This window comes from Phacochoerus africanus, chromosome 7 (genome assembly GCF_016906955.1).
Source record: "Phacochoerus africanus isolate WHEZ1 chromosome 7, ROS_Pafr_v1, whole genome shotgun sequence".
Lineage (NCBI taxonomy): Eukaryota > Metazoa > Chordata > Mammalia > Artiodactyla > Suidae > Phacochoerus > Phacochoerus africanus.
Genome location: NC_062550.1, coordinates 8,813,287 through 8,838,314, shown reverse-complemented (window position 1 = coordinate 8,838,314; position 25,028 = coordinate 8,813,287). Strand labels below are relative to the sequence as shown.

General features: G+C 51.4%; 2 protein-coding genes and 1 long non-coding RNA gene across 5 annotated transcripts in view; 2 read left to right on the top strand and 1 right to left on the bottom strand.

The window, feature by feature from the left end:
- SYNGR1 (synaptogyrin 1) overlaps window positions 1–5,332 on the top strand; it is a 31,807-nt gene extending 26,475 nt beyond the window's left edge. The window contains exon 4 of one of the 2 annotated variants that reach the window (XM_047786211.1): window positions 1,534–5,332. In XM_047786211.1, coding sequence (XP_047642167.1) covers window positions 1,534–1,689 — 156 coding nt within the window. In that variant the 3' untranslated portion in view covers window positions 1,690–5,332. Of the gene's footprint in view, window positions 1–1,467 lie in introns of both variants that reach the window. The other variant, XM_047786210.1, reaches the window with a different exon arrangement.
- A 10,670-nt stretch (window positions 5,333–16,002) lies between these two features.
- Window positions 16,003–23,985, bottom strand: LOC125130643 (uncharacterized). Its single transcript, XR_007135756.1, has 3 exons — window positions 23,557–23,985; window positions 20,636–21,266; window positions 16,003–16,686 (listed from the first exon to the last, which is right to left on the bottom strand). It is a non-coding gene; the product is annotated as an uncharacterized LOC125130643 (long non-coding RNA).
- TAB1 (TGF-beta activated kinase 1 (MAP3K7) binding protein 1) overlaps window positions 23,692–25,028 on the top strand; it is a 23,875-nt gene continuing 22,538 nt past the window's right edge. Inside the window, exons 1-2 of one of the 2 annotated variants that reach the window (XM_047786209.1) lie at window positions 23,711–23,781; window positions 24,572–24,800. In XM_047786209.1, coding sequence (XP_047642165.1) covers window positions 24,771–24,800 — 30 coding nt within the window. In that variant the 5' untranslated portion in view covers window positions 23,711–23,781; window positions 24,572–24,770. Of the gene's footprint in view, window positions 23,782–24,571; window positions 24,801–25,028 lie in introns of both variants that reach the window. The other variant, XM_047786208.1, reaches the window with a different exon arrangement.

Genomic DNA, 25,028 nt, shown 5'->3' with positions numbered 1-25,028 from the left:
TGGCACTAACTTGGCCATAAGGCCTCCCTTTTCTAGGCCTTAGTCTCCCCAGCCCCCAAATAGGGGTGTGTAGAGCATGTGTGTCTTTCCATCACAGCCAGATTACCTGGGTTGGGAAGATCTCTGGAGAAGGCTTTCAGTGTAGACCTATAAACATTTTCTTTTAATGACAGATTTAATTCATTCCCTAGCTTGATGTAGTCCGTGTCATTGTCCTTATAACAATGTAATTGTTTTTACTGAAAAAGAATTTCCCACCTATGTATGTATGCTGTAGACAAGTCTTTCCCAACTGGGCCCTATAAAAAAAGAGCTTCTGTGGTCAGAAAAGGTTGGTAAATGCTGTTTGCCATAGTTTCCCCTTGGGGATCCCAGCATACATTAAAGAGACAGGGCTTTGACAGGTCCTTTGGTCCTGAGACTTGTTTTACTCTGTTTAACTCATTTTCCCAAACTCCTTTGATCAAGAGTTTCGATTAGAATGAGATTCAGAAGCAAATGACAAAACTCATAAATAACAGCGGTTGAAACAAACTCTTAGATAGTCTGGGGCTGACATAGTGGCCTCAGAACTTGTTAGTGACCCAGGCCTCTCCCATCCCTAAAACTGGGCTCATAGATCTCATGGTCCAATATGGCAGCTTGAGCACCAGCTATCACATCTGCATTCCAGGCATCAGGTCAAAGGGTGGGACAGAGAACTTGGGGGTGATCCATTGACCAGAACTTAGTCATATGGCCATGCCCAGCCACGTGAGAGACAGAATAGCCTTTGAGATGCTGACATTCTCTGTCACACCAAAAACCTGTTTTTTCCATTCCACGTAAAACCCTGAGAACACAGTTTTAGAAGGATGCTGTGGGCCTCTGAGCCATTTTAACGCTTCTCAATGAAGGCTCTGAAGAGTCTAGATTTTTTTTTTTTTTTCTGGTCTTTTTAGGGCCGCACCCACGGCATATGGAAGTTCCCGGGCTAGGGGTTGAATTGGAGCTATAACTGCTGGCCTACACCACAGCCGCCACACCCACGCCAGATCCAAGCCGCGTCTTTGACCTACACCACAGCTCATGGCAACACTGGTCCTTAATCCACTGAGTGAGGCCAGGGATCAAACAAATCCATGTCCTCACAGATACTAGTCAGATTCGTTTCCGCTGAGCCACAGTGGTAACTCTGTAGATTCTAGAATTTTTTGATGACCTAGAGTGATCTCTGGGATTAGGGGATACGAGGCAGGCAGGCGCTTTCTGAAGGTCTTTCTGGCTCAACAGTGTGGTTCTGGGCTGGCTGCAAGGACAGCCTTTCTCCCCAGTCAGGCTTGGTCCCATCTTTGGTGTTCTGAGGATATTTAACCCTCTTTTGCCTGCGTCCTGTGGACTAACCTCTACTAACCCAGTGCTCTTGTCTGTCTCTCCCTTAACCATCCCCTCCCTCCTGTCCTTGTCCCCGCCGGCCCCCGTCCCCAGGCGGGCCAGGCAGTGCTGGCCTTCCAGCGGTACCAGATTGGCGCCGACTCGGCCCTCTTCTCCCAGGACTACATGGACCCCAGCCAGGACTCCAGCATGCCTTATGCCCCCTACGTGGAGCCCAGCGCCGGGCCAGACCCCGCCGGCATGGGCGGCACCTACCAGCAGCCAGCCAACGCCTTCGACACCGAGCCCCAGGGCTACCAGTCGCAGGGCTACTGAGCTGCAGTGACCACCTGCCCCCACCCCACCCCAGTGGCCCCCCTGCCCCTTCCCTCCACACCCAGTGCCCCCGCTCCCCCCCAGGCTGCCCTGCCCGGCATCTCCAGGTTGTTGCACTGAGGCCCAGGGCAGCTTGGGCGGGATGGGGCAGTAAGGTGCCGGGGCTGTCTACACGTGTGTGCAGGTGTGTCCAGCAGGGCTCTGGGGTGTTTGTGTTCATTCCTTGTATCTTCGAGCCTTCGTCAGGCACCTCCTATATGTCAGGCCTGTGCTTGGCACGAGTGCTGAAGGACAGATGGTCCCCAGAAAGGGGGACGAGCGGCGGAGGAGGTCCCACTGGTCCCAGAGGTGGGCACGGAGGGAAGGATCCCCCAGGAGATGCCGGGGAGGTTTGGCTGAGGGGTGTGAGCACCCGCAGGACCCTGGGGGCCGTCACCTGCTAGGAGTGACACAGCCGCCCTGCTAGGAGGGTTGGGGCCGTCTGCCTTTTATGGCCGAGGAAACTGAGGCCTGAAGAGGTCCGGGTCACTCGCCCAGGGTCACGCGGCCAGCCAGTGATGGGGGTGGGGCCAAGCCCAGGCCACCTGACGACAGAGCACCTGCTGTCCCCGTCCTCCCCGCCTCCCCTGATCCCTGGACGGGGGGCTCCACCGTTCAGTGCTCCTGTTACTCTGAGAGGTCTTGGGGACCTCAGCCCGTGAGACACCCTGATTCTGCTGCAAGCCAGGGGCCTGCCCTGCCCCTGCCCCGCCTGTGCCCCCTGCAGCGGGACAGCCCTGCCTCCAGGCCCCTCTCCCCACACCTTGCCGGCCCCTCCCCGGCCTTATCGGGGCAGGAGAGCCTTGAGGGCTGCCTCACCCCGCATACTGCTCTGAGCTCTGCGCTGTGCGGGTCCCCGCAGGAGCGCCCGTGCCCCTTGGTGGCTTCCCAGGGGACTGACCACTGTCCCTGCCTCTAGGAGAGGCCCGCTAAGTCCCTACCTGGAGCTGGGTGGACAAGGAAGCCCAGAGGGGGAGCACCCGGCCCAAGGTCACAGTGAGTGAGTGGCAGAGCTGGGCTTGCTGCCTGGGCTTCTTGGTCCCAGCCACCTAGCGATGCCCTGTTCCCTGCCCTTGTGACCTCCCAGGAAACAGAACTGATCTGGGACACTGTGTCATCTTTCCCTCCTCTGGGATGGCCAAGGACATGGAGCATCCCTCCTCTGGCCTCCCAGAAGGCCTACCACTCGGCCAGTCCCTCTGTAGGGAGACAGGGGCTCTAGATCCAGCAGGGCCAGCCTGTGAGCTGCTGCCATGGGACAAACTGTCCCCAAGATGAATGGTGAGAGCCCCTGGGGCATGGAAGGCTTGGGGAGATGACAGGCTCTAGGAGAGAGGATGGCAGGTGTTCCCAAAGGCATAGGAAGGGTTGTGGGGAGAGGGGGGGAATCTTGCACAACACGGGTGCTCTGCTGAGCCTTAAGCAACAGGGAGGCCTTGAAGGGAGAGAGGCAGGGGCGACCTGGGGCCCAGCAGCCACCAGCCGGTGCCTCGGGGAGCAGGCAACAGGGTTGTGGGCCGCCTGGTGCTGGATGTTCCTACCACCGGCCCCCCCAGGAACCCCAGGGCAGGTAGTGTTTGCTCACTTGTCTCTTGATGCAGCAATTATGAGGCATCTGTGCCCAGACTACAGAGGGTGGGATCCTGCCCTTGAGGAGCTGGCAGGCATCAGAGATGAGCACTAAACCAGCAGCTGCACCAGGGTCCATAACAGGGCGATGCGCCATGCGATTGCCAGACGGGCCAAGGCCCCGCGAGTAGGGGCCCTGGAGACAGGCAGGAGTCAGCAGGGCAGTGAGGGGAGGAGAGGGAATTTCCTAGGCAGAGAAGTAGCACCACTGTCCCCACTTAACAGAAGGGGAAACTGAGGCTCAGAGAGTGCGAGTGAATTAGCAGTGAAGCATGGATTGGGTCTAGTCAAGTCTTCCCAAGGGACAGAGTGACAGGAGAGGACCCCAGATAATCAAGTGACAGCTGCACGTTGCTGGCTTCAATTTTCCACATCTGGGGAAAGGGCTCTATCTGGTTCTCTCCCCCGGGGGGCCCAGGTGGGGACAGGATGGGGTCACAGTGTCTGCCAGGCTGAGCAGTGGAACCTGTACCAGACCAGAGGTTGGCAAGGCAAGTAAGGGTGGGGGTAGGCGCGGCTGCATTTCTAGCAGAGAGAAGTTCTGTGCCCACGCAGCATGCTGGGAGAAGTCCTCCCCTTCACCCACTCCCCACCAAAACCCTCCCTTTCTGATGGGCACTGGGAGACCCCAGGGTGCTGCCCATCTGTTCCCCTGGGCACCGACCAGCTGCTGGTGATGCTGGGCTAGAGGGCAGGGTACCGTTTAAGCTTCACCCAACCCTTGAGTATTTAGTACAGAAGCTCCCTGCCCCCCAGAATGGGAACAAGACTGTGCCAGGGGCAGGGGGTGCTGACTCTTGCCACTTGGCACTCCCCGCTCGTCCTGGGGTGCCGTCCAGGCAGGATCGCGTGGTCAGGCTGTGCGGTGGTAGGAATGAGAAACAGGATGAGAGATTGGAGGGCAGGGTTTGACTGAGACCCAGAGCTCCTGACTCCCCTGATGGGTCGGAGGCCCTGTGCCATGGCTTCACTGAGGACAGCCCCCTGGGGACCCCCAGCTCAGAGCCTGTGCTCACAGGCCAGCGGGATCCCCTTTTCCCTCCCTGCTGCTCCGCTCTGCCTCCCCTTTGCTTCCAAGCCCTTCCTTGGAGAAGGGCACTCCTGCATTTTGACCTTGCTGAGTTGGGGCTCCCTTCTCCCATCAGGCACAAGAGAGGGCCAAGGAAAACTGGGTTCCACACAAGTGAAGAGCTGCAAGGACCCTTAGGGGCAACAGAACCTGGGCCGGGAGACAGTGACCTGTCCAAAGTCAAGCCCAGAGCTAGAGGTTCCTGATCCAGGTGTCCTGCTTCTGACATGACACTGACCCTGCACCGTTACAGGACACCTGCCTGTGTATGGCTCCTAGTCCACCTGGGGTGGGGGGGGGGGCGTAACAATTGAGGGACTAATTCCCAGGGTACTGGCATCTGCTCCCCACTGCAACCTTCCCTGGTGATTCTTGATCTTCAAAGACTATTGGGGGTCCCGGGCTTCCCCTATATAACCAAGAGCCCCCACACTACATCTCAGGGGCCCCTAAGCTTGGCCCAAGACCCCTTTGATTCTCTAAGGAGCACAAAGGGGGAGCACCTCTCCCCAGAGTTTATGGGAGGATGGACTTGTCCATCTGTCTCCTGGCGCTGCCCCTTGATGTGACACTCCCATCCCCTGGTGCCCACAGCCCTGGTCTGGGTGGCCCGGCCCTTCCCGCAGCGTTACTGCCTGTGTATAGTATAAATATATATATTTTCTACATATAAGATGTATAATATAAGGCTCCACAAATATATCTCTGTGTGTGCGTGTGTGCAGTGAATGGCGGTCCCCATCCTGGGCCCCCACTCTGGACTCCCCCCACCACCTGGTTAAGTCTCTCAAGAGTGAATCCAGTGGCCCTGTGGCACCCTTCTTTATGACATCCGTCCATTTGTGGTGAACCAAGTGAAGGTGGTGACTTCTGGTGACATAGTAATAAAGTGAAGACTCAAACCCACCAGTGGATTGCAGAGTGTCACGGTGTTTCTTTGTTCTTTGCGAGTGTGACTTGGCGTTGCCCATTCCCTCTGTCTCCCCTGATCCGGAACAGGCTTTATTTGTTCATTATCATTTAGTAAAAAGTAAAATCATTACAGTTGAAGCCAGGGCTCACCAACATCCCATGCCACTCCCTATCCTGGTCCCCTCCCCAGCCACCAGAGGCAGCCAAGACTGAGAAGTTGGCCTTCTTCCTTCCAGACCATTCCCATGCTCTTAGGTACACATACGTTTGCAGGATGCTGTTTTAAAAATCAGTGGCCCCGCAGTTCCCGCGCAACAGGATCTTCGGTGTTTCTGCAACGCCAGGACGCAAGCTGGATCCCTGGCCCAGCACAGTGGGTTAAGGGATCCCATGTTGCCACAGCTGAGGCCTAGGTCACAGCTGCAGCTCAGATCTGATCCCTGGCCTGGGAACTCCATATGCTGTGGGGTGGACAAAAACAAAATAAAATAAAAGTTGGTGGCCCTGAGCTGGCACACTATTTATCCAGACCCTGTGAAGTGCCAGACACTGTGCTGGTTCTTAGGAGTTCGACACTGAACCAGGTAGACAGACCCTGCCCTGGCGGGAGTGGTCATCCAGCAGGGGAGATGGCGGGTAACCGACATGGAAGCAAAAATCCAAATTAAGTGCTGAGAGAATATCAGAAGATGCCATTTAGACCTGGGCCCCTTTGACTAGATGACCCTTAACCCAAGCTCTCTAGAATGAGCAGGGGTTCCGTGGCAAGAAGGTGGGCTGCTGAGCATTCTGGCAAGAGGACCTGGAACGCGGAGGTCCCTGGCTGGCTAAGAGCTTGGGAGGGGCGGACACTCAGGAGAGAATGCGGAGGGATCTGCCCACGGTACTTGAGTTCTATGGCAAAGGCCTGCGTAGGGGCTTGGTTCATACTGGACCCACTGGTGGGTGAGTGACCATCCTGGTGTGTGCTTTGAAAAGACTACTCCGGTAGTGAGATGGCAGTCAAGACATTGCCGCCCATTGTGACAGGAAGGTCACCATGGCGATGAGAAGAGTGGAAGAAGTCAAGATACATTTGACGAAGGGGCAGATCAGTAAATGAACTGAGTAAAGCGAAGGGGCAGATCAGTAAATGAACTGAGTAAAGTGGGGTGAGGTAGGTGTGAGAACGACTCAAGTCCTAGGAGAAGCGCTGGAGGGTCAGGCTCGTGGGGAGGAGCAGGGGAGCACGACTCTGTACAGACCCGGCAGTCAAGTTGCTGGCCACCGGATTGCCCTGCTGTCTGCAAGTCCTGCCTTAATCGCCAAGGAACTGGCTGCTAGGCCTCCAATTGGACAGAGATGAGCACCTGATCCACTGGCCGTCCTTTCATAGGCCGACACGTATTATAAAGGGGATGGGCGCCATGACTAAGCCAATCAGATTGCTTCCCTCTGCACTGGGCCAGAGGGATTGGTCAGTGGGGAGTGGGAGGACCCCAGAAGAGACCGGAGTTCCAAGAGAAAGTGGAGACCTGCAGGTTCCAGTTCGCTGGGGTTCCGCCCGCCTTTGCTTTAAGGAGGCCTGCGGACAGCAACTGCTGGAAACCAAAAGACTCCAACCATCCCTGGGAGGGCCGCCCTTAAAGCTACTGTCCCCTGAACCCCACACGAGCAAGCGGACCCCTGGGACACAGTGGGGCCCGGTCCCAAACCACTGGCCTTGGCTCAACCCCAGGCCTCACAAGTTCCAAGATGGATGGAATCGTGATCACTTAGTAGTCATACCATACTTTGTTTGAATTTTCTCTCCCATCGTCATTATTTAGGTATCCCCTCCAGGCATTATAGTTACCAAAGCACTTGTCACATACCCATCAAAGGACTTCAAAAATTGACATCAAAGGTCTCAGATCTGCCACATGAGGTGGGGATGGGTGAGAGATTTAGAAGAATGACTCTCAGATCGAGAAGGTGGCTTCCCAAAAAGGATGAATAGGACCTTACAGTGGAGAGGGTCAGCCTTCCAGGATGACTAACCCTCCACACTGTGATGTGGGTTTTAAAAAGTTATCATGTGGTGGGCATTCATCGGCCTTGAGCGAAGTCTGTAAAAGCCTGAAAGAGTTGTCATGGAGTCAGGGAACTGTGAAGATCCTTTTAAAACAAAACAAAACAAAACAACAACAACAACAACAAAACCTAGGAGTTCTGGAGTTCCCGTCGTGGCGCAGTGGTTAACGAATCCGACTAGGAACCGTGAGGTTGCGGGTTTGATCCCTGGCCTTGCTCAGTGGGTTAAGGATCCGGCGTTACCGTGAGCTGTGGTGTAGGTCGCAGACGTGGCTCGGATCCCAAGTTGCCGTGGCTCTGGTGTAGGCTGGAGGCTACAGCTCCAATTAGACCCCTAGCCTGGGAAACTCCATATGCCAAGGGAGCGGCCCAAGAAATGGCAAAAACAAAACAAAACAAAAAAACCTAGGAGTTCCCGTCATGGCTCAACAAAACGGATCTGACTAGTATCCATGAGGACGCAGGTTCAATCCCTGGCCTCGCTCAATGGGTTAAGGATCCAGCATTGCTGTGAACTGTGGTTGCAGATGCGGCTCGGATCTGGCATTTCTGGGGCTATGGCATAGGCCAGCGGCTACAGTTCCGATTGGATCCCTAGCCCGGGAACCTTCATATGCCTAGGGTGCAGCCCTAAGAAGACAAAACAAAACAAAACAAAAATCAGTTTTCAGGGCTGCTACATAATTTACAGAGCATGGTTTAAAATTAAACATAGGGCCTCTTGTTCAAAAAACACTTTAAAAACATAGAACGGTTAGGAGTTCCCATTGTGGCTTAGTGGTAATGAAACTGACTGGTGTCCTTGAGATCGCAGGTTCATTCCTTGGCCTCGCTCAGTGGGTTAAAGGATCTGGTGTTGCCTCGAGTGATGTAGGTCACAGATGCAGCTCAGATCCAGCGTTGCTGTGGCTGTGGCGTAGGTCTGCAGCTGCAGCTCCCATTCAACCCTAGCCTGGGAACTTCCATATGCTGCTCATGCAGCCCTAAGAAGTAGAAAAAGAAAAAAAAGCAAGACAAAACAAAATAAAAAAACAAAATAGTGCAGTCAAAGGTACTACAATATAAAGAATTTTCCTTTCAAAATATTTTATTACTTATAATGATAAGTAAGGGGTAATAGTAATACATAAATAACCCATAAACCAAAAATTGCAAAAAAAATTTTTGTCACAATTTTATATAATACAGTGAAAATAATACCTTATTAATAAGATGTCTAATTAATCATTAGACTTTGGCTCAGTTTTTTGCAAACTCATTTATTGTCATCAAAATGTACATTTTTGCCGACTTCATTTCAATTAACATAAATGAAATCTAGGACAATCATTTCTGGCAAATAAGGCTCAGGTATGATCCCTGGCCTGGGAACTCCATATGCTGCGGGGTAGCCAAAAAAACAAAAAAAGAAAAGAAAGAAAGAAAAAGAAACTGAGAATGACTTCATGATTTGTATATAAGTTTAAGAAACTATTTATGCGTTTGCTTGCTCTATCTTTGATTACAAGGAAAAATTAATTTTAAAATTGCCTTCCTCATTAAAAATGAAACTTCAGGAGTTCCCATCGTGGTTCAGTGGTTAACGAATCCGACTAGGAACCATGAGGTTGACAGTTCAATCCCTGGCCTTGTTCAGTGGGTTAAGGATCCGGTGTTGCCATGAGCCGTGGTGTAAGTTGCAGACGTGGCTCGGATCCCGCATTGCTGTGGCTCTGGCAGAGGCCAGCAGCTACAGCTCCAATTAGACCCCTAGCCTGGGAAACTCCATATGCCCCAGAAGTGGCCCTAGAAAAGGCAAAAAGATAAAAAAATAAATAAATTTTAAAAATTTTAAAAATGAAACTTCACAGGAAAATAGAATTCTTTTCTATAGAATATGATTTTTTAATTTCTATTTCTAAGCCTGTGAATTCTTGCTTTGCAATGTTGCAGCAGTTTTCAAAACTGGAGGTTCTAGCTCTGAAGAATTCTAACGACTCCCTCACAGGCTTTGTTGCATCATCCATGCGCATGCTTTGGTTCTGTAATAATTTACTGACAGTTGTAATAATTTACTGGCAGTTTACTGCGTGAGGGCCAGCAGTTCCTGTCCCAGATTTAAGCCACAGAGCTTCTATTTGTTAGACGCTGCTGAATGGGCTCTTCCGTGTGGGGTCCCTTCTCTCACCATGGCCTTGGTGGACTGCAGCCACCTTTGGCTGCTACAATCTGGGCACAGATCCTGATGCCTTGCAGCCCCACAGTCTTGCAGATTGCCCAGACATGTGGCTGCACATCGGGTGGCCAGGCCAACTGCTCAGCACCCATGCTGCCCGCTACCCGCCATTCTGGCTGGCCAGAGCCTGCTTGTTGCCACCTGCTGTATATCTTCTGTTCATACACATACTTCATCGTCTCCTTGGGCTTCGCTTACAAAACAAGTTCAAGGAAAAAATTATAGAGAATTTCAAGATGGGGAGTTCCTGTCGTGGAGAGAGGAAATGAATCCGACTAAGCCCTTAAAAAAAAAAAAAAAAAAAGAATTTCAAGATGGCACACACAGAGCATTAACCCAAAAGCTGGGTCCATTCTGAGCGCAGGTGCCTGTATGACTGTGCCAATCACATGCCCATGAGTTCAGCCCTGCCCAGAATACTGATTCTGGCCCCCTCTCCATTTCCTCTTTATTCTGAATCTTTCTTCTTCTTCATTTAGTCTCCTTGTCAATTAGATAGCTACGCTTTTTCTTTTGGCCGTGCCCATGGTATGTGGAAGTTCCCAGGCTAGAGACTGAACATTCACCACAGCAGCAACCCAAGCCACAGCAATGACAATGCCAGATCCTTAACCTACTGTGTCACAAGGGAACTCCCTAGGTAGCTACACTATAATATAGTACTATGATATTTGGTCTTTATCCAGTCCCAGTTCCTAGCACAGAGCTCCTAAAATCCTTGGAATTTCCCGATGATATAGATAAAAGAAATAATTTTTATTATTCATAACAAGCTCCTTTCAGCCACACCTGTGCATATGTTAATGAGATGACCTTTTTTTTAGTGTCTTGAAAAAAATTTATTTTAAATCTATCTCTTTACTTTCCTTTTTCTATGCTTGATTTAGAAAATTCCATCTATTGGTGTGATTTTAAGAGCCACAATTAATAATATCCTGATGTCAGAGAATACATAATTGAGGTGACTTTGGGAAAGTGCCTAAGGATGGGGGATTGATTGCAGCAGCTCCAGCTGTGTGATCAGAACTTTCAGCCCTGCCCTCTGACTTCTGCAGAGGGGAGGGCCTGGAGATTGAGTTTGGTCACCAATGGCCAATGTAATGAGGCACCCATTAAAAAATCCTAACCAAAGGGGTTCTGAGAGCGTCTATATTGGTGCTGGGAGGATGGCACGCCCAGAGAGGGCATGAAAGCACTGTACCCCTGTCCACACAGCTTCCTATTCATCTCTTCCATCTGGCTGTTCCTGAGATGTGTCCTTTTATTTATTATTTATTTATTTATTTATTTATTTATTGTCTTTTTGCCATTTCTTGGGCCACTCCCGCGGCATATGGAGGTTCCCAGGCTAGGGGTCTAATCAGAGCTGTAGCCACCAGCCTACACCAGAGCCACAGCAACGCGGGATCCGAGCTGCATCTGCGACCTTTACCACAGCTCACGGCAATGCCAGATCCTTAGCCCACTGAGCAAGGCCAGGGATTGAACCTGCAACCTCATGGTTCCAAGTCAGATTCGTTAACCCCTGCGCCACGATGGGAACTCCGAGATGTGTCCTTTTATAATAAATAGGTCATAATAAGTAAAGCACTTTCTGGAGTTCTGTAAGACATTCTAGTAAATTATTAAACCTGAGAAGGAGGTCACGGGATCCTCTGAGTTATACCGAGTAGGTCAGAAATAGTATGTGAAGGGAGGGCAGTCTGTGGAACTGATCCCCTAACTCGTGGGATCCGATGCTAACTCCAAGGACTACTGTCAGAACAGAATAGGGTTTGGCTGAGACACCAGCTGGTGTCAGAGAATTGGTCGCTGTGGGAAAACCCCATACACTTTTGGTGTCAGAAGTGGGAGTGGGAGTAGAAGAATAGAAGGAAACAGTGTTTTTTCTTCTGGGGCCTGTGCTTTGCCAGGCACTTCATATTATCTATTTCACTTCTTCAGCACCTGTGGATGGAGGAGCTAAGCTGACCCCATTCTGTAGAGGAGGAGCTGGGCACCGTTAGGGGCATTGTGGGGCACAGCCTGAAGCACCACAGTACATCCACCTTCAAAACCCATGCCCTCAGCCACTTGGCTGCCTTTTGTTGAAATATTTTTATATACTTTTTGGGAATTCACATATCCTTCAAGACTGTTCTGTGAAACAACAAAAAAAAAATAAAATAAAACAAGGAGTCCCCATCGTGGCGCAGTGGTTAACAAATCCGACTAGGAACTATGAGGTTGCGGGTTCGGTCCCTGCCCTTGCTCAGTGGGTTAACGATCCGGCGTTGCCGTGAGCTGTGGTGTAGGTTGCAGACACGGCTCGGATCCAGCATTGCTGTGGCTCTGGCGTAGGCCAGTGGCTGCAGCTCCGATTCAACCCCTAGCCTGGGAACCTCCATATGCCGTGGGAGCAGCCCAAGAAATAGCAAAAAAAGACTGTTCTGTGCAAAAATTCCCCCAGCCCTGAATGTTTCTGGATCCGCAAAGGCTTCAGCTTTGGTCACCCATTCATCCTGCTCTGAGCTCAGCCATCTCTGTTGTCTTCCCAAGCCCATCCCAATTACATGTCCTAGAAATGCTACTTCAAGCATTTGAGAGAGCTCCGACAAAACCAAAAGCCTGTTCCTTAAACTGTTTCCAAAGTCTGCAGGCTTTTCAAAAGTCACATCAGTTGGGTGGTGGCATCGGTTGAGCCCTAGCTGTCAACCTGGCAGACTCCCAGGGCCATCCTTGGCCCTCTTCCCCAATCACAATGGCTTCCCCCGTGAGCCCATCTGGTTTTGTGGCTTTATGTGTCCACTGTATGGTGACCACACCCAAGTGTACAATTTGTATCTCCGAGTGCCTTTACACCAAGATACCTCAGCAGCATCTCCCGGTTAACATACGCAAAGGCCAGCTCCCCAAAACAACACTGGATCCTTAACCCACTGCGCAAGGCCAGGGATTGAAACTGCATCCTCATGGATACTAGTCTGATTCATTTCCACTACATCACAATAGGAACTCCCAACTAAGCTTTTAAAACATAGGTCAGCTCATGGTCCTCTTCTGGTCAAAACTGTCCAGAAAGTTTTCCTGTCATTCTCAGCATAAAAGCCAGGTCTTTACAATGGCCCTCATGGCCCCATGGGATCTGCCTCTGCTACTTCTCTCATCCCATGTTCGGCCACTCTCCAGCCACACCAGTCCCCTCACTGTTCCTAGGACACAGCTAGCACATTCCTGCCTCAGGGCCTTTGCACTTGCAGTCTCCTCTTCTCCCCTCCAAGTCTCTGCTCACATGGCATCTTCTCAATGGGATCTTCTGTAGCCGAGCCTTAAAAAGCCACAACCCCCATCCTCCCTCTTTATTTTCCTCCATTGCACTGTTTTATCACTTAACATACAGTTGCTTATTTCTTTACTGTCTGGCTGTCCTCACTGAACGCACATCTCAGAAGGGCAGCGATTTTGTCCTTGCTCCCTCCCAAATACAAAAGCACCTGGCACAGAGTGGGCAGGTGCTTGAGAACTGTTGAGTTCCTGAATCCATCTTCCCACCAACCCTCCACTTTTCTCTGTTCATGTCTCAGAAAAAGGCACCACCAGTCTCCAGTCCTCCCCCAGAAGCATTATCCGAGATTTAGCCCTTTCTGCAGAAATTAAAGCCTCCACTGGATCTTATTGACTCAATTTCCTAAATGTTTTTCAAACCTCCACTTCCCACCATCCCTTCTGCCATTTCCTTGGTTCTGCCCTCCTACAACAGATGCCTGGAACGCACACAAGAATACATTGAGTTACTTTCAAAATACTTTGAATTTTGCAGTCTTATCCATCCTCAAGCTCTCCAACCTGGGCCCCAGCCTGTCCCTCCTCTAGTGCTCATGCCTCAGGAAACCCTCCACCCTCAGGAGTCATTCTCAACCACCCTCTGTCAATATGCTGCCAGTCTATTTTACCTATTTGGATATTTCTGAAAACTGCCTGTGTCCTTTCTTCTTCATGGCCACCACTCTAGTCCAGGCCACTACTCCATCTTTTTTTTTTTTCTTTTTTGGCCACCTTGTGACATATGGAGTTCCTGGGCCAAGGATTGGATCTAAGCCACAGCTGTAGCAACACCAGATCTTTAACACGCTTTGCCGGGCCAGGAATTGAATCTGTGTCCCAGCGCTCCCAAGATGCCACCGATCCTACTGGGCCAGAGCAGGAACTCCAGCCACTAGCCCATCTTATCTAGGTTTTCTTGACAGCCTCCTAGTCCTGGTGGCCCTGCCTGATGCCTGGCCTGGGGCGATCTTCTAAAAACACAAGTGTGATCGTGTGACTTGCTCATTCGAATGAAGCTCTAATCTTTAACATGCACCCTCCCTGACTTGCCATCTGCAGCTTCCTGCCACATTCAACTTCAGCCACTGCCCAACACCCTCCAACCCACCCCTTGGTCGTGCGGTTCCCTAGGCCAGGATTGGCCTTCTTCCCTTCTCTGTCTGCGTAATTCCTTTCCCACCCTAGACCCAGCTCCAAGGTCAGCTCCCCTGTGACGTCTTCCCTGACCACCCCCCACCACCACCCCCAGCCCTGTGTAATAACCATCTTCCCCAGGAGGGCTCACCCAGCCAGTCCCCAGGAGCAAGCTCACCTTAGCTATGACGCTAACAGGCCAAAAATCAATTTGGAGGCCCAAATGGCAAAGGCCTCAGTAAGCCCCTTCTGTAGATCTGGAATTGTTCCCAGAATCCCAAGGTCAAATGGTAGATGCATATGGCATGAGACTCGGGGATGGGTCTGGGGAAGGGAAGGAGAAGACACGAGAACCATCCTGTTCAGAGCAGAGTCTGTGTTCTCGTGCTAACGGCTCTGAAGAGGCTACTTCATTTAATCATCATGACATCCTGGGAGGTAGGGATTTCAAAAACAACGGGACTGGTGTGTAGGAGTTATGAAACGAAAGGTAGCATTTCCAAGCGGTGGGGGAAGGAAGAGACTATTTAATAAAAGGCTTTCCTATGAAATCGGCTATATAGATGGAAACAGTCAAGCTGGATACCTTGCACGGCATTACAATTCCAAAAGGCGAAAACACAATCATGAAAGCGACTATTTATGTGAACTTGGGGTAGGGGAGGTCTTTCTCAACATAACACAGAAGGCAGAGACCAGAAAAAGTACTGAGACCTGACTAAGCAAAAATGTAAATGTTTACTACATCAACATGAAAATGGGAAACGGGAAAATACATCCAGCAGACAGAAATACAGGTTCATCGTCTTAACAGACAAGGCACATGGGAAGGAAGAACAATGGGCCAGAGGTCAATGCTTCTAGTAATCATGGAAATATAAATTAGATCAAATTGAGATACCATGTTAGATCTGCCAAATGATCAAGTATTCATTTTAATCTAATGATAGTTTCATGAGGTGCCACGGGAGCATGCATCTTAAAACTGCTGATAGCGAAAAAACACATATGATATTAGAAACTGTCGTTCTAGGAATTCCCGTTGTGAACACGACTAGGATCCATGAGGATGCATGTTTGATCCCTGGCCTCACTCAGGGGGTTAAGAATCCAGCGTTGCCGTGAGCTGTGGTGTAGGTGGTAGATACGCTTGGATCTGGCGTCTCTGTGGCTGTGGTGTAGGGCAGCAGCTGTAGCTCTGATCGGACCCCTAGCCTGGGAACTTCCATATGCCAAGGATGTGGCCCTAAAAAGCCAAAATTTTTTAAAAAAGAAAGCAAGAGAAAGAAAAAGAAAGTGTCCTTGTAAAGGTTGTCAACAGCTCTTGCATTCTAGGGCCGAAGAGGAAATCTGTTTACAGAGAAGACTCTCCCTTTGTTCTGGATTCTTTGGGAAAGACCATTTCTTTGAGCCTTCTGGGTCAAGCAGCTGTGAAGTAAGAGCCTCCTGCCGCTCTTGGGAAAGCCCAAAGCCAGCTGCTTTAGACTTGGGTGCTCAGTATTCTATTCAGTTATATAAGCTGGGTCTGCCTGTTAGAGAACATTTTTTCCCCTAACCTTGATTGTGGACTGTTCTAGGCAGGGCAGCGCAGGAGCAGGAGCTGCAGCAGGCTCTAGTTGGGAGGCCAGGATTTCTTCTCCGCTGGGGAGGGGCTGGGGAAGTCTGCCCACTAGACAACAGGGGCCCAGTCAAGGGCACTCAGCACCTGCACAGACGCCGGTGGGGGCTAAGAAAAAAGCAGCCATGCGGCCCCCATGAAGAATCCCAGACTGTAGACTTCAGCAGCAGTGACCTCCACTTTTTGGTTTTTGTTTTTCCTTTCTTTGGCTGCACCTGAGGCATATGGAAGTTCCCAGACTGGGGGTCAACGTTGGAGCGGCAGCTGACAACCTACGCCACAGCCACAGCCATGGCAACACCGGATCTGAGCCACATCTGTGACCTACATGCAGCTCGCAGCAACACCTTAACCCACTGAGCAAGGCCAGGGATCGAACCTGTGTCCTTGGAGAGACAGGGTCGGATTCTTACACCATTGAGCCACAATGGGAATTCTGCGACCTCCAGTTTAAATCTGCCTTTTGTTCTTCCCAAACCTGCAGTCGGCTTTTGTCAGGTTGGTGGTAGCTGTGTTTTAAGGAATTCAGGGAGGGTGGTGAACCCAGAGAAGCCATCCTGGGAGCTGAAGCCTGGAGATGTTACCAGATGGCAGGAGGTAACTCATTTCTTGGAAAAAAGGGCAGTTGTCCAGAAGGAGGAGGTAGCTGAGGTGACGAGTGGCAGCCAGGTCAGAGCAGGAAACAGGAAGCAGTTCTTGGAAGTCACCTCGTATAGCGGACCTTGGAAGGCTTGGTCACATGAGCTGACACTTAGGTGATTTTGATTCCAGTATTAAACAGCAGAGTGGCCCAGAAGATGCAGAACGCCAGGACCCCTGGCTGCAAGTTGGAGGCAGGGGAAGATACCCTTTCATAAGGGTATATAAGAGATTTCCCTTTATATGGAAACTCCAACAGAAAGCTGGAAGGCAACTTTGCAATTGCAGCAAAAATGTTAAAAATGTGCACACTCTGCCCCAACAAAACCATTTCCTGGAGTTATCCTGAGATCCAGAAAGGTTACTGCACAACAGGGACCTGTGAACCTGAATGGGGAAGAAAACATGACACCTTTCTCTCCAGGGACCTCTCAATGAAACCTAGCACTTCCTTCACGTGCATAGGCAGCAAACCACAGTAGAAACAGCCACACCTGCCGCTTTGCTGTCAACAGAAAAGCACAGGTCACTGAGCTCTTGAACCCTCCTCACCATTTCAAAGTTTCATCACTATTAGATCTTCCTATTTTTTGTTTTTCTTTTTACAGCCTCACCTGTGGCATATGGAAGTTCCCAGGCTAGGGGTCGAATTGGAGTGCAGCTGCCAGTCTACACCACAACCACAGCAACACAGGATCCGAACCACGTCTTTCACCTACATCACAGCTCACGGCACCATCGAATCCTTAACCCATTGAGCGAGGCCAGGGATCAAACCCACAACCTCATGGTTCCTAGTCGGATTCATTTCCACCACGCCATGACAGGAACTCTCGTTTATTTTCTTTAATGAGTAATTAATTCTTAGGCAAAACCGTAGTGACCAAAACACATAAAATTTTGATCTCAGAGTTCCCGTGGTGGCACTGTGGAAACGAACCCAACTAGGAACCATAAGGTTGTGGGTTCGATCCCTGGCCTTGCTCAGTGGCTTAAGGATCCGGCGTTGCCGTGAGTTGTGGTGTAGGTTGCAGACGTGGCTCGGATCTGGCATTGCTGTGGCTCTGGCGTAGACCGGCGGCTGCAGCTCCCATTCGACCCCTAGTCTGGGAACCTCCATATGCTGCGAGTGCGGCCCTAAAAAGCAAAAAAAGAAAAAGAAAGAAAGAAGAGAAAAGAAACAATTGAGTCAGTGCTTTCACCGCTGTGGCCCAGGTTCAATCTCTGGTCTAGAAGCTAAGAACACACGTCAAGCCACTGCACACTGCAGACCAAAAAAAAAAAAAAAAAAAAGCAATTGACACAATGCATAGAAAATTTAGCTCAGTTTTCCCAGGTTGGGCACCTGCTCTGGGGAGCCTTTCGGATTTCCGCCTCTCCATCTTCCCTCCTCCCCTCTCCCACCCCGTCCAGCGTGACGGCGGTCCTTCCATGCCAAACCTGTGGTGTGTTTACTGATCACTGATTCATATTCACCTTTCTCTTCATTTGCTTCTCAAGGATGGGGACTCCACACTCCTCACCTTTCAACCTCCAGCACCTGCCATAGCAGCGTTAAGGCCATATACGGAGTACTCGCTGAGTGCCCGATGCATGTGAAACTCTACCGTCTATACCCACTCTATCTCCCCAGCAGTCCTGAAAAGAGGCTGGTAAAGTCACTTCCTTTTAACCGATGAGGCAAAAGAAGCTCAGAGAGGTTAAGCAACTCCTCTAAAGTCACACAGTAAAGGGCTGAGCTGGTCCCTCTGGGGCAGAGTTGTGCATATTCTGTCGTTTCTAAGGGTGTGATGCACTGTAGGTGCCAGGTAAGTGTTTGTTCAATGACTGGCTGTATGGAGGGCCACAAGCTAGTAGAGCTCCAGCTAAAACTCTCTCTTTTTTTTTCTCTATAGCCTCCTAGATGCTCAGGAAAGATATCTCTTTTTTTTTTTCTTTCCTTTTTTGGCCTCCCACAGCATATGGAGTTCCTGGGCCAGGGATCAGATCTGAGTTGCAGTTGCAACCCACGCCACAGCTGGGTTCATTCTTTAACCCATGGTGCCAGGCAGACATCAAACCTGTGTCCTGGTGCCACAGAGACACCACCCATCCCATTGTGTCAAAGCAGGAACCCCAAGATATCTCTTCTTTGTCCATCTCTTGCCCATCTTCCAGCAAACTCCCTTTCCTTTGGGCTCTGGAGTGGGCAGCGGGGGCCTGGGGAGCTCAGGGAGGGGCCTGGGGAGCTGGAAAGGAGAGGCCTGGTCCCCAGGAGCCGCCAGGTGGGAAAACAGCCTGCCTGGCACAGGGGCAGCCTGGTGGCACCAGGGTGGATTCAGGAAGGACCTGCTTCCCTTGGACCCCTCGGAAGCCAGGAGCCTCCGCAGACAGGGCAGGGGCAGGAGGGGAGGTCACACCTGGGCCCCGGCAGTGCGTGGCCAGAGGAGAACCCCACACGGATCTCCTCCAGAGGGTTGAGCCACAGGAGAAATGGATTTTCACAAGACGGGATGTTGGCCAGGAGCTGGAGTGGGGCCTGGAGAGGATCCCTTCCTCGTCGCCCTGCTGGGGGAGAGTGGGGGGGACACAGGGCACCGTCCTGCTGGAGGGGGCTTCCTCTTGTCGCGCTGGGCCATTTCCGGGGGGTTGGCAGGGACGTAAGGAAGTCAGAGGGGCTGGGTTCACATCATGGCTGTGCCACATTCTCGCTGCCACTTGAAGCCCCTGGGCCTCAGTCGCCCTCTGTACTAACGGCACCCCCTTGCCTTTAAGGTTGGGACAGCTCTGCATATACCTCCCCGGTGCTGTGAGCCCACGACAGCCCTGTGAAGTGTTACAGCTTCACTTTAGAGAGGAAATCACACAGCGAGGAGACTAGGAAAGGGGTACAACGGGATGCGAGAAAGGCTGGTCATGGAGTTCCCGTCATGGCTCAGCAGTAACACACCTGACTAGGATCCGGGTTCGATCCTAGGCCTGGCTCAATGGGTTAAGGATCCGGCACTGCCATGAGCTGTGGTGTACACTGAAGATGTGGCTTGGATCCCACGTTGCTATGACTGTGACGTAGGCCAGCAGCTGTAGCTCCGATTGGACCCCTAGCTTGGGAACCTTCATATGCCGTGGGTGCGGTGTAGCCAAAAAAAGAAAAAAAAAAAAAAAGAAAAGAAAGGCTGGTCAGCACTTTGTCTGCTGAGCCTGTAGCTGTTTCTCCACCTACGACCTCGAACGTCTTTGCATGTTTAGCTGCTGCTAAGGATGAGCGCGCTTGCATCCGTTTCCTAGGGCTGCTCTAACAAAGTCCCACAAGCCGGGTGGCTCCAATAATAGAAGTGTGTCGTCTCACAGTTCCGGAGGCCAGAAGTTGAAGATCAACCCACTGCGCCACAGTGAGAACTCCCTGTTTTTAATTTTTTATTATGAAAAATTGCAAAGCATGTACAAAAAAGGGAGAGAACAGCACCATGAAACCCCATATACCCATCACCTCAGATTACGCTCATTTTTGTCCCATTGGTTCTATCTTTCTCCCCTCTTCTTTTTTTCCGTTTTCCCTTTTGCTAAGGTTGTGTAAAGCAAATTATTTTTCCCCTCTGTATTTCATTGCGCTTCTCTAAGAAATTTAATGACTTGTCTTTTTTGCTTCTTGGGTGGTTTTTTTTTTTAATTTTTAATTTAAAAAAAAATTTTTTTTTAGAGCTGCACCCTTGGCATATGGAAGTTCCCAGGCTAGGCGTTGATCTGGAGCTGCAGCTGCTGGTCTACACCACAGCCACAGCGACGCCAGATCCAAACCACATCTGTGACCTACAGCACAGCTCACAGCATTACCGCTGAGCCACAACAGGAACTCCCTCAATGAATAGTTTTTAATCACATGAATACTGTTGCAGAGCTGTATATAATAGCCCCCAACTGGAAACAAGCTTATTAGCTAACATTTGAAAATGAGGGGGTACCCAGTCAAAGGACTCTAAGGCATCCATTAAGATGATCAGTATAAGAGTTCCCTGGTGGCTCAGCAGGTTAAGGACCCAGCATTGTCACTGCTGTGATCAGATTCGATCCCTGGCCCGGGAACTTCTGCATGCTGCAGGTGTGGCCAAAAATTTTTTTAAAAAGATGATCAGTGTGAAGACCACACAGCCCTATGGCAAAACGCCTGAGAGCAAGAAAAGCCCAGAAAGACAAAGCACACCCCCCCAAGGTGGTCTCTCTGCACTCTCCTTCGATCAAGATTTTTGTCCGGGTTCCTGGCCAGAATGGAGAAGACAAAAAGGAAGGTGAGGATGAGGATAGTGGGATGTGGGCGAATATGCTTTTCTCCCTTCCAAACATTCCCCAGTGTCCTTACCGTCATCTTCCCAAGCTGTTATCTGCAAACAAGACACTGTGGGGCTGCGTGAGGCTGAACAAAGGACTGATGGCATCTGTGGGCTCCGTGGGCAGCTGGCTGGAGGCACAGAGAGACTTGCTGCAGACCTTACGACAAAGGATGGATCCAAACTCCGGGCACAGCCTGTCTCAGTTCCCAGAAGGTGGCTGGCTCTATCTGTTCTTCTGCAGTCGGGGCTTTGGAAAGGCCACAGTGTGGTGGCATGGAGTTATCTGACATCCCAGGCCATGTGTGTGCTTCTTAGAGCATCAGATGGCCTGGCCCTTGTCCCCGCCAGGTGGCCTGCCCACCTTGGTGCCTGGAGCTTGATGCCTGGCTGTTTAAACAGACATCAAGGTCAGTGGTTGTGGTGTCTTTGTTCCACTGGCAGAAGCATGGCATGGATTGATTGCAAACCCTGACCCAGAGGGTTGTCCCGAGGAAAACAGGATCCACTTTACAGCTTGGTTCCCAGGCACTGAGTCCCCAGAAAAGAAGAGGGTGTGTCCACAGCAGATGTCCTTGTATCCTCCCCACCCCTCGGAGCTCAGTGTCAGGCAGGCATTGCCTTCATTCTTCTCCCAAGTGCCACGCTGAGTCTTCCTACTCCCTAGAAAATCAGACCCAAGGAATTGGGGAATGAGGACCCATCACAGTGCGTGGGTCAGGGGGCCAGGGACGGAAAGAGGCATGGGCTGGGGTGTCTGGAAGCCCCAGGTTCCAGTTCCAGCTGCCCTGTAAGTCACTTGGGGACCTTGGGACTGCCTGTCCTCTGGGTGCCTCATCTATCAATGTACCCATTCATCTCCCACTCTTCCCCCAGTTTGATGCCACACATTCACTGAGCAGCTTCTCTGGGGTCTGTGAGGAGACCTAGGGCTGAACTGCCGCAGTTCCTGCCCTTGGAAAGGTCATTCCAAACAGTAACTATGGTTTTAAATGACCAAAAATGACTGAAGGGGAGTTCTCTTGTGGCTCAGCAGGTCAAGGATCTGGCATTGCCACTGCTGCGGCTTGATCCCTGGCCCAGGAAACTTCCGCATGCTGTGGGTGCAGCGAGAAAAAAAAACGACTGAGGGAGTGATTTTTTGTTTGTTTGTTCTTGTCTTTTTGCCTTTTTCTAGGGCCCCTCCCGTGGCATATGGAGGTTCCCAGGCTAGGGGTCTAATCGGAGCTATAGCCACTAGCCTACACCACAGCCACAGCAACTTGGGATCCGAGCCGCGTCTGCAACCTACACCACAGCTCACGGCAACACCAGATCCTTAACCCACTAAGGGAGGCCAGGGACCAAACCTGCAACCTCATGGTTCCCAGTTGGATGTTAACCACTGTGCCAAGACAGGAACTCCGGGAGTGATTTTTTGATGAGAGAATTGATGGGGTTCATGACAGGTAACCCCCAAATACATCACATTGGCATCTTGATTATTTTGTGGGGGTTTTTTTGTTTGTTTTGCTTTTTAGCACCGCACCCATGGCATATGGGTGTTCTCAGGCTAGGGGTCGAATCAGAGCTGCAGCTGCCAGCCTACACCACAGCCACAGCAACGCCAGATCCTTAACCCACTGAGTGAGGCCATGGATCAAACCCACATCCTCATGGATACTAGTTGGATTAATTTCCGCTGCGCCACAACAGGAACTCCATCTTTTTTTTTTTTTTTGTCTTTTTGCCTTTTCTAGGGCCACTCCCGTGGCATATGGAGGTTCCCAGGCTAGGGGTCTAATCGGAGCTGTAGCCACCGGCCTACACCAGAGCCACAGCAACTTGGGATCCGAGTCGCATCTGCAACCAACACCACAGCTCACGGCAACACCAGATCCTTAACCCACTGAGCAAGGCCAGGGATTGAACCTGCCACCTCATGGTTCCCAGTCGGATTCGTTAACCACTGAGCCATGACGGGAATTCCCGGACTTTTTTTCTTACATGTCTCAGAAGCACCTCAAACTCAACATGTCCAAATGGAAATTTCTCCCTCTCCTCAAACCTAGCTGGTCTTGCTAGAAATCCAGAAGAATCTTTGGAGTTCCCTGGTGTCTCGGCAGGTTAAGGATCTAGTATTGTCACAGATGTGATGTGGGTTTGATCCCTGTTCTGGAAATTCCACATGTCGTGGCCAAAAAAATAAAAGAAAGAAAGAAATCTGGAAGAAACTTTGACACATCTCTTCCCGGCACCCTCCACAAGCAATCCATGATCACACCCTGACAATTTTATCTCCTAAATAAAGCTCACCCACTGCCTAGATCTAGAACAAGAATCTCCTAATTGGTCTTCCTGTCCCTCCTCCAAGCCTCTTCTGAACACCAATTTTGTACACAGTAGTCAAAGGGATCTTTCTACCAACAGAATGATGTCAATAGCTTGCTCAGAAGTCAACTTTCCTTTGTCCTCCAGATGAATAGCCCAACTCCTGCCTGGGGCGGCAAGATCAGAGCCTGCCCTCTACCCCCTTCACCTCACTCTTTCCTCCATCTCTGTTCCAGCCGCAGCGCCTTCTGTGACACGCTTCCTGAACCCACCCTGCTCCCTTTCCTCGTGCCTTGTGCGCTAGCTGTCCCCTCCCGCTCTCCTTGAGGCCCGCTACCTGCCTACCACATCCATAAACTCTCTTCCTAGCAAGCAGCACCACTCGAGACGCCTTACCCATGTAAATGCTGTCCTCCCCAATTAAAATGTTAGCTTTTTGAGGGCCTGTCTGGTTTGCTGCTTCACCCTAAAGGGCCAGACACAGTTACCCAATTAACATTTATTGAGCGAATACTAATTCGCCCTCCTTCGCTCCCATAGGGCTCACAAAGCACCCTAATCCAGGGCCTTAGGAGTCCCACCGGAAAGGGACCCTGGAGAAGGCGCTGAAAGATGGACGAGGGACAACACAGAAAATCTTTACCTACTGCAAAATAGAAGCTGGAAGAGCGCGCCTGCGCACTCGCCTTGCGACGGCCGCATCCCGCTTCGGCCGTGGGGTGGCGCTGGGCGCATGCTCCAGCAGTGCGGTCCTCCCGGCCGGCTCCGGGCCGCTCTAGCCGCCCTTCTCGCCTGCTCTGCGGGAGGCGGGCGCGCCCGCGGGGGTCCCTCCAAGATGGCGGCGCAGAGGAGGAGTCTGCTGCAGAGTGTGAGGAACCGACCCGCTCTTCGGGCTGGGGGTCGGGAGCCCGGGGCAGGGAGGGGGGAGCCTGTCGGGTGCAGGCGCAGCTCCCTCTCCGCCTTTGGGCCGCCTCTGCGTCTTTGGCGGGGTCTGGCCGCCATCCTCTCCTTTCCCGGGCCGGCCCCCTTCATTCCCAACCTGGGGCGCGTGCGGCCCCGCAAGGCTTGCGCGTGCGCGCTGCCTGCCGGTCCGTCGGGAGCTCGGATTCGCGGTGCGGCGGCCGGGAACGTCAAGGGCCCGACGAGGGTGGGAGCGCTTTGAGCCCACAGGGACAGTGGCGCGCGACAGCCGAGGAAGCTGGGGGTAGCGAGGCAGCCCGGCTCGCTGGGCCGGTCGTGCGATAATAATCAGCAGCAGCCACTTGGGTATCCCTTATTGAATCCCACTCTTTGTGCCAATGCATTTTCATTTGTAAGTTTAATTTTCCCATCATCCCTTGAGATAGGTACGGTAATTCTTCCTGTTTTACACATGAGGAAACTGAGGCACAGAGAGGTGGTCATTTGCCCAAGGTCACGCAGCTGGTAAGTGGCAGAGCTAGGAAATCAGTGATTCTGATTCCAGAAACCTTCTTAACCTCTAGGCTTTAGAAAGGAGTGACTGGCAGCCTGGGTTCTGGTCCCGGCTCTAATTAGCTGTGCCTCCATTGGCCTCAGTTTCCTTATCCTTTAGGTAAGCGGGCAGTGGGAAGATTGTCCTGAAACTCATCCCTCTCCCTAGCCTGAATCCTCCTGGGTTTGTCACTGGTGTCTTCCAGCCCCTGCATCCTTTTGACACACGTGCACATAGATGCGCACACACACACGTTGGCACCATGGAAGTATTCTGACCAGCCAGGGCAGGTTGCAGGACCCTCCGGGCCCTCCTTAGACGTGGCGATCTGATGTTCTTTCCTGTGGACTTGTCTGCCTCCTTTACTGGAAAGTGAACTTGAAGAGAGGGACGTGTGATCTACAATGAATAGTGTCGCCAAGCACGTACCACTGGTAGGTGCCAGGCATTCAGTAACTTCTTTGTAAAAGAATGAGTTAAGCATTTGAAGCAGATCCAGTGCTCAGCCTTGGCCTTACAGAGATGCAGCAGGCCTTGGCCTTCCTGCCCTTGGGGGTCTTAAAGCATCAGAATTGGAGGGGAAGGGGTGACCTTCGTGGCTGTATACTAATGAGAGGCTTTATGTGGGTTCCCGTTGAAATTGCTCTTCCAGGACAGCAATT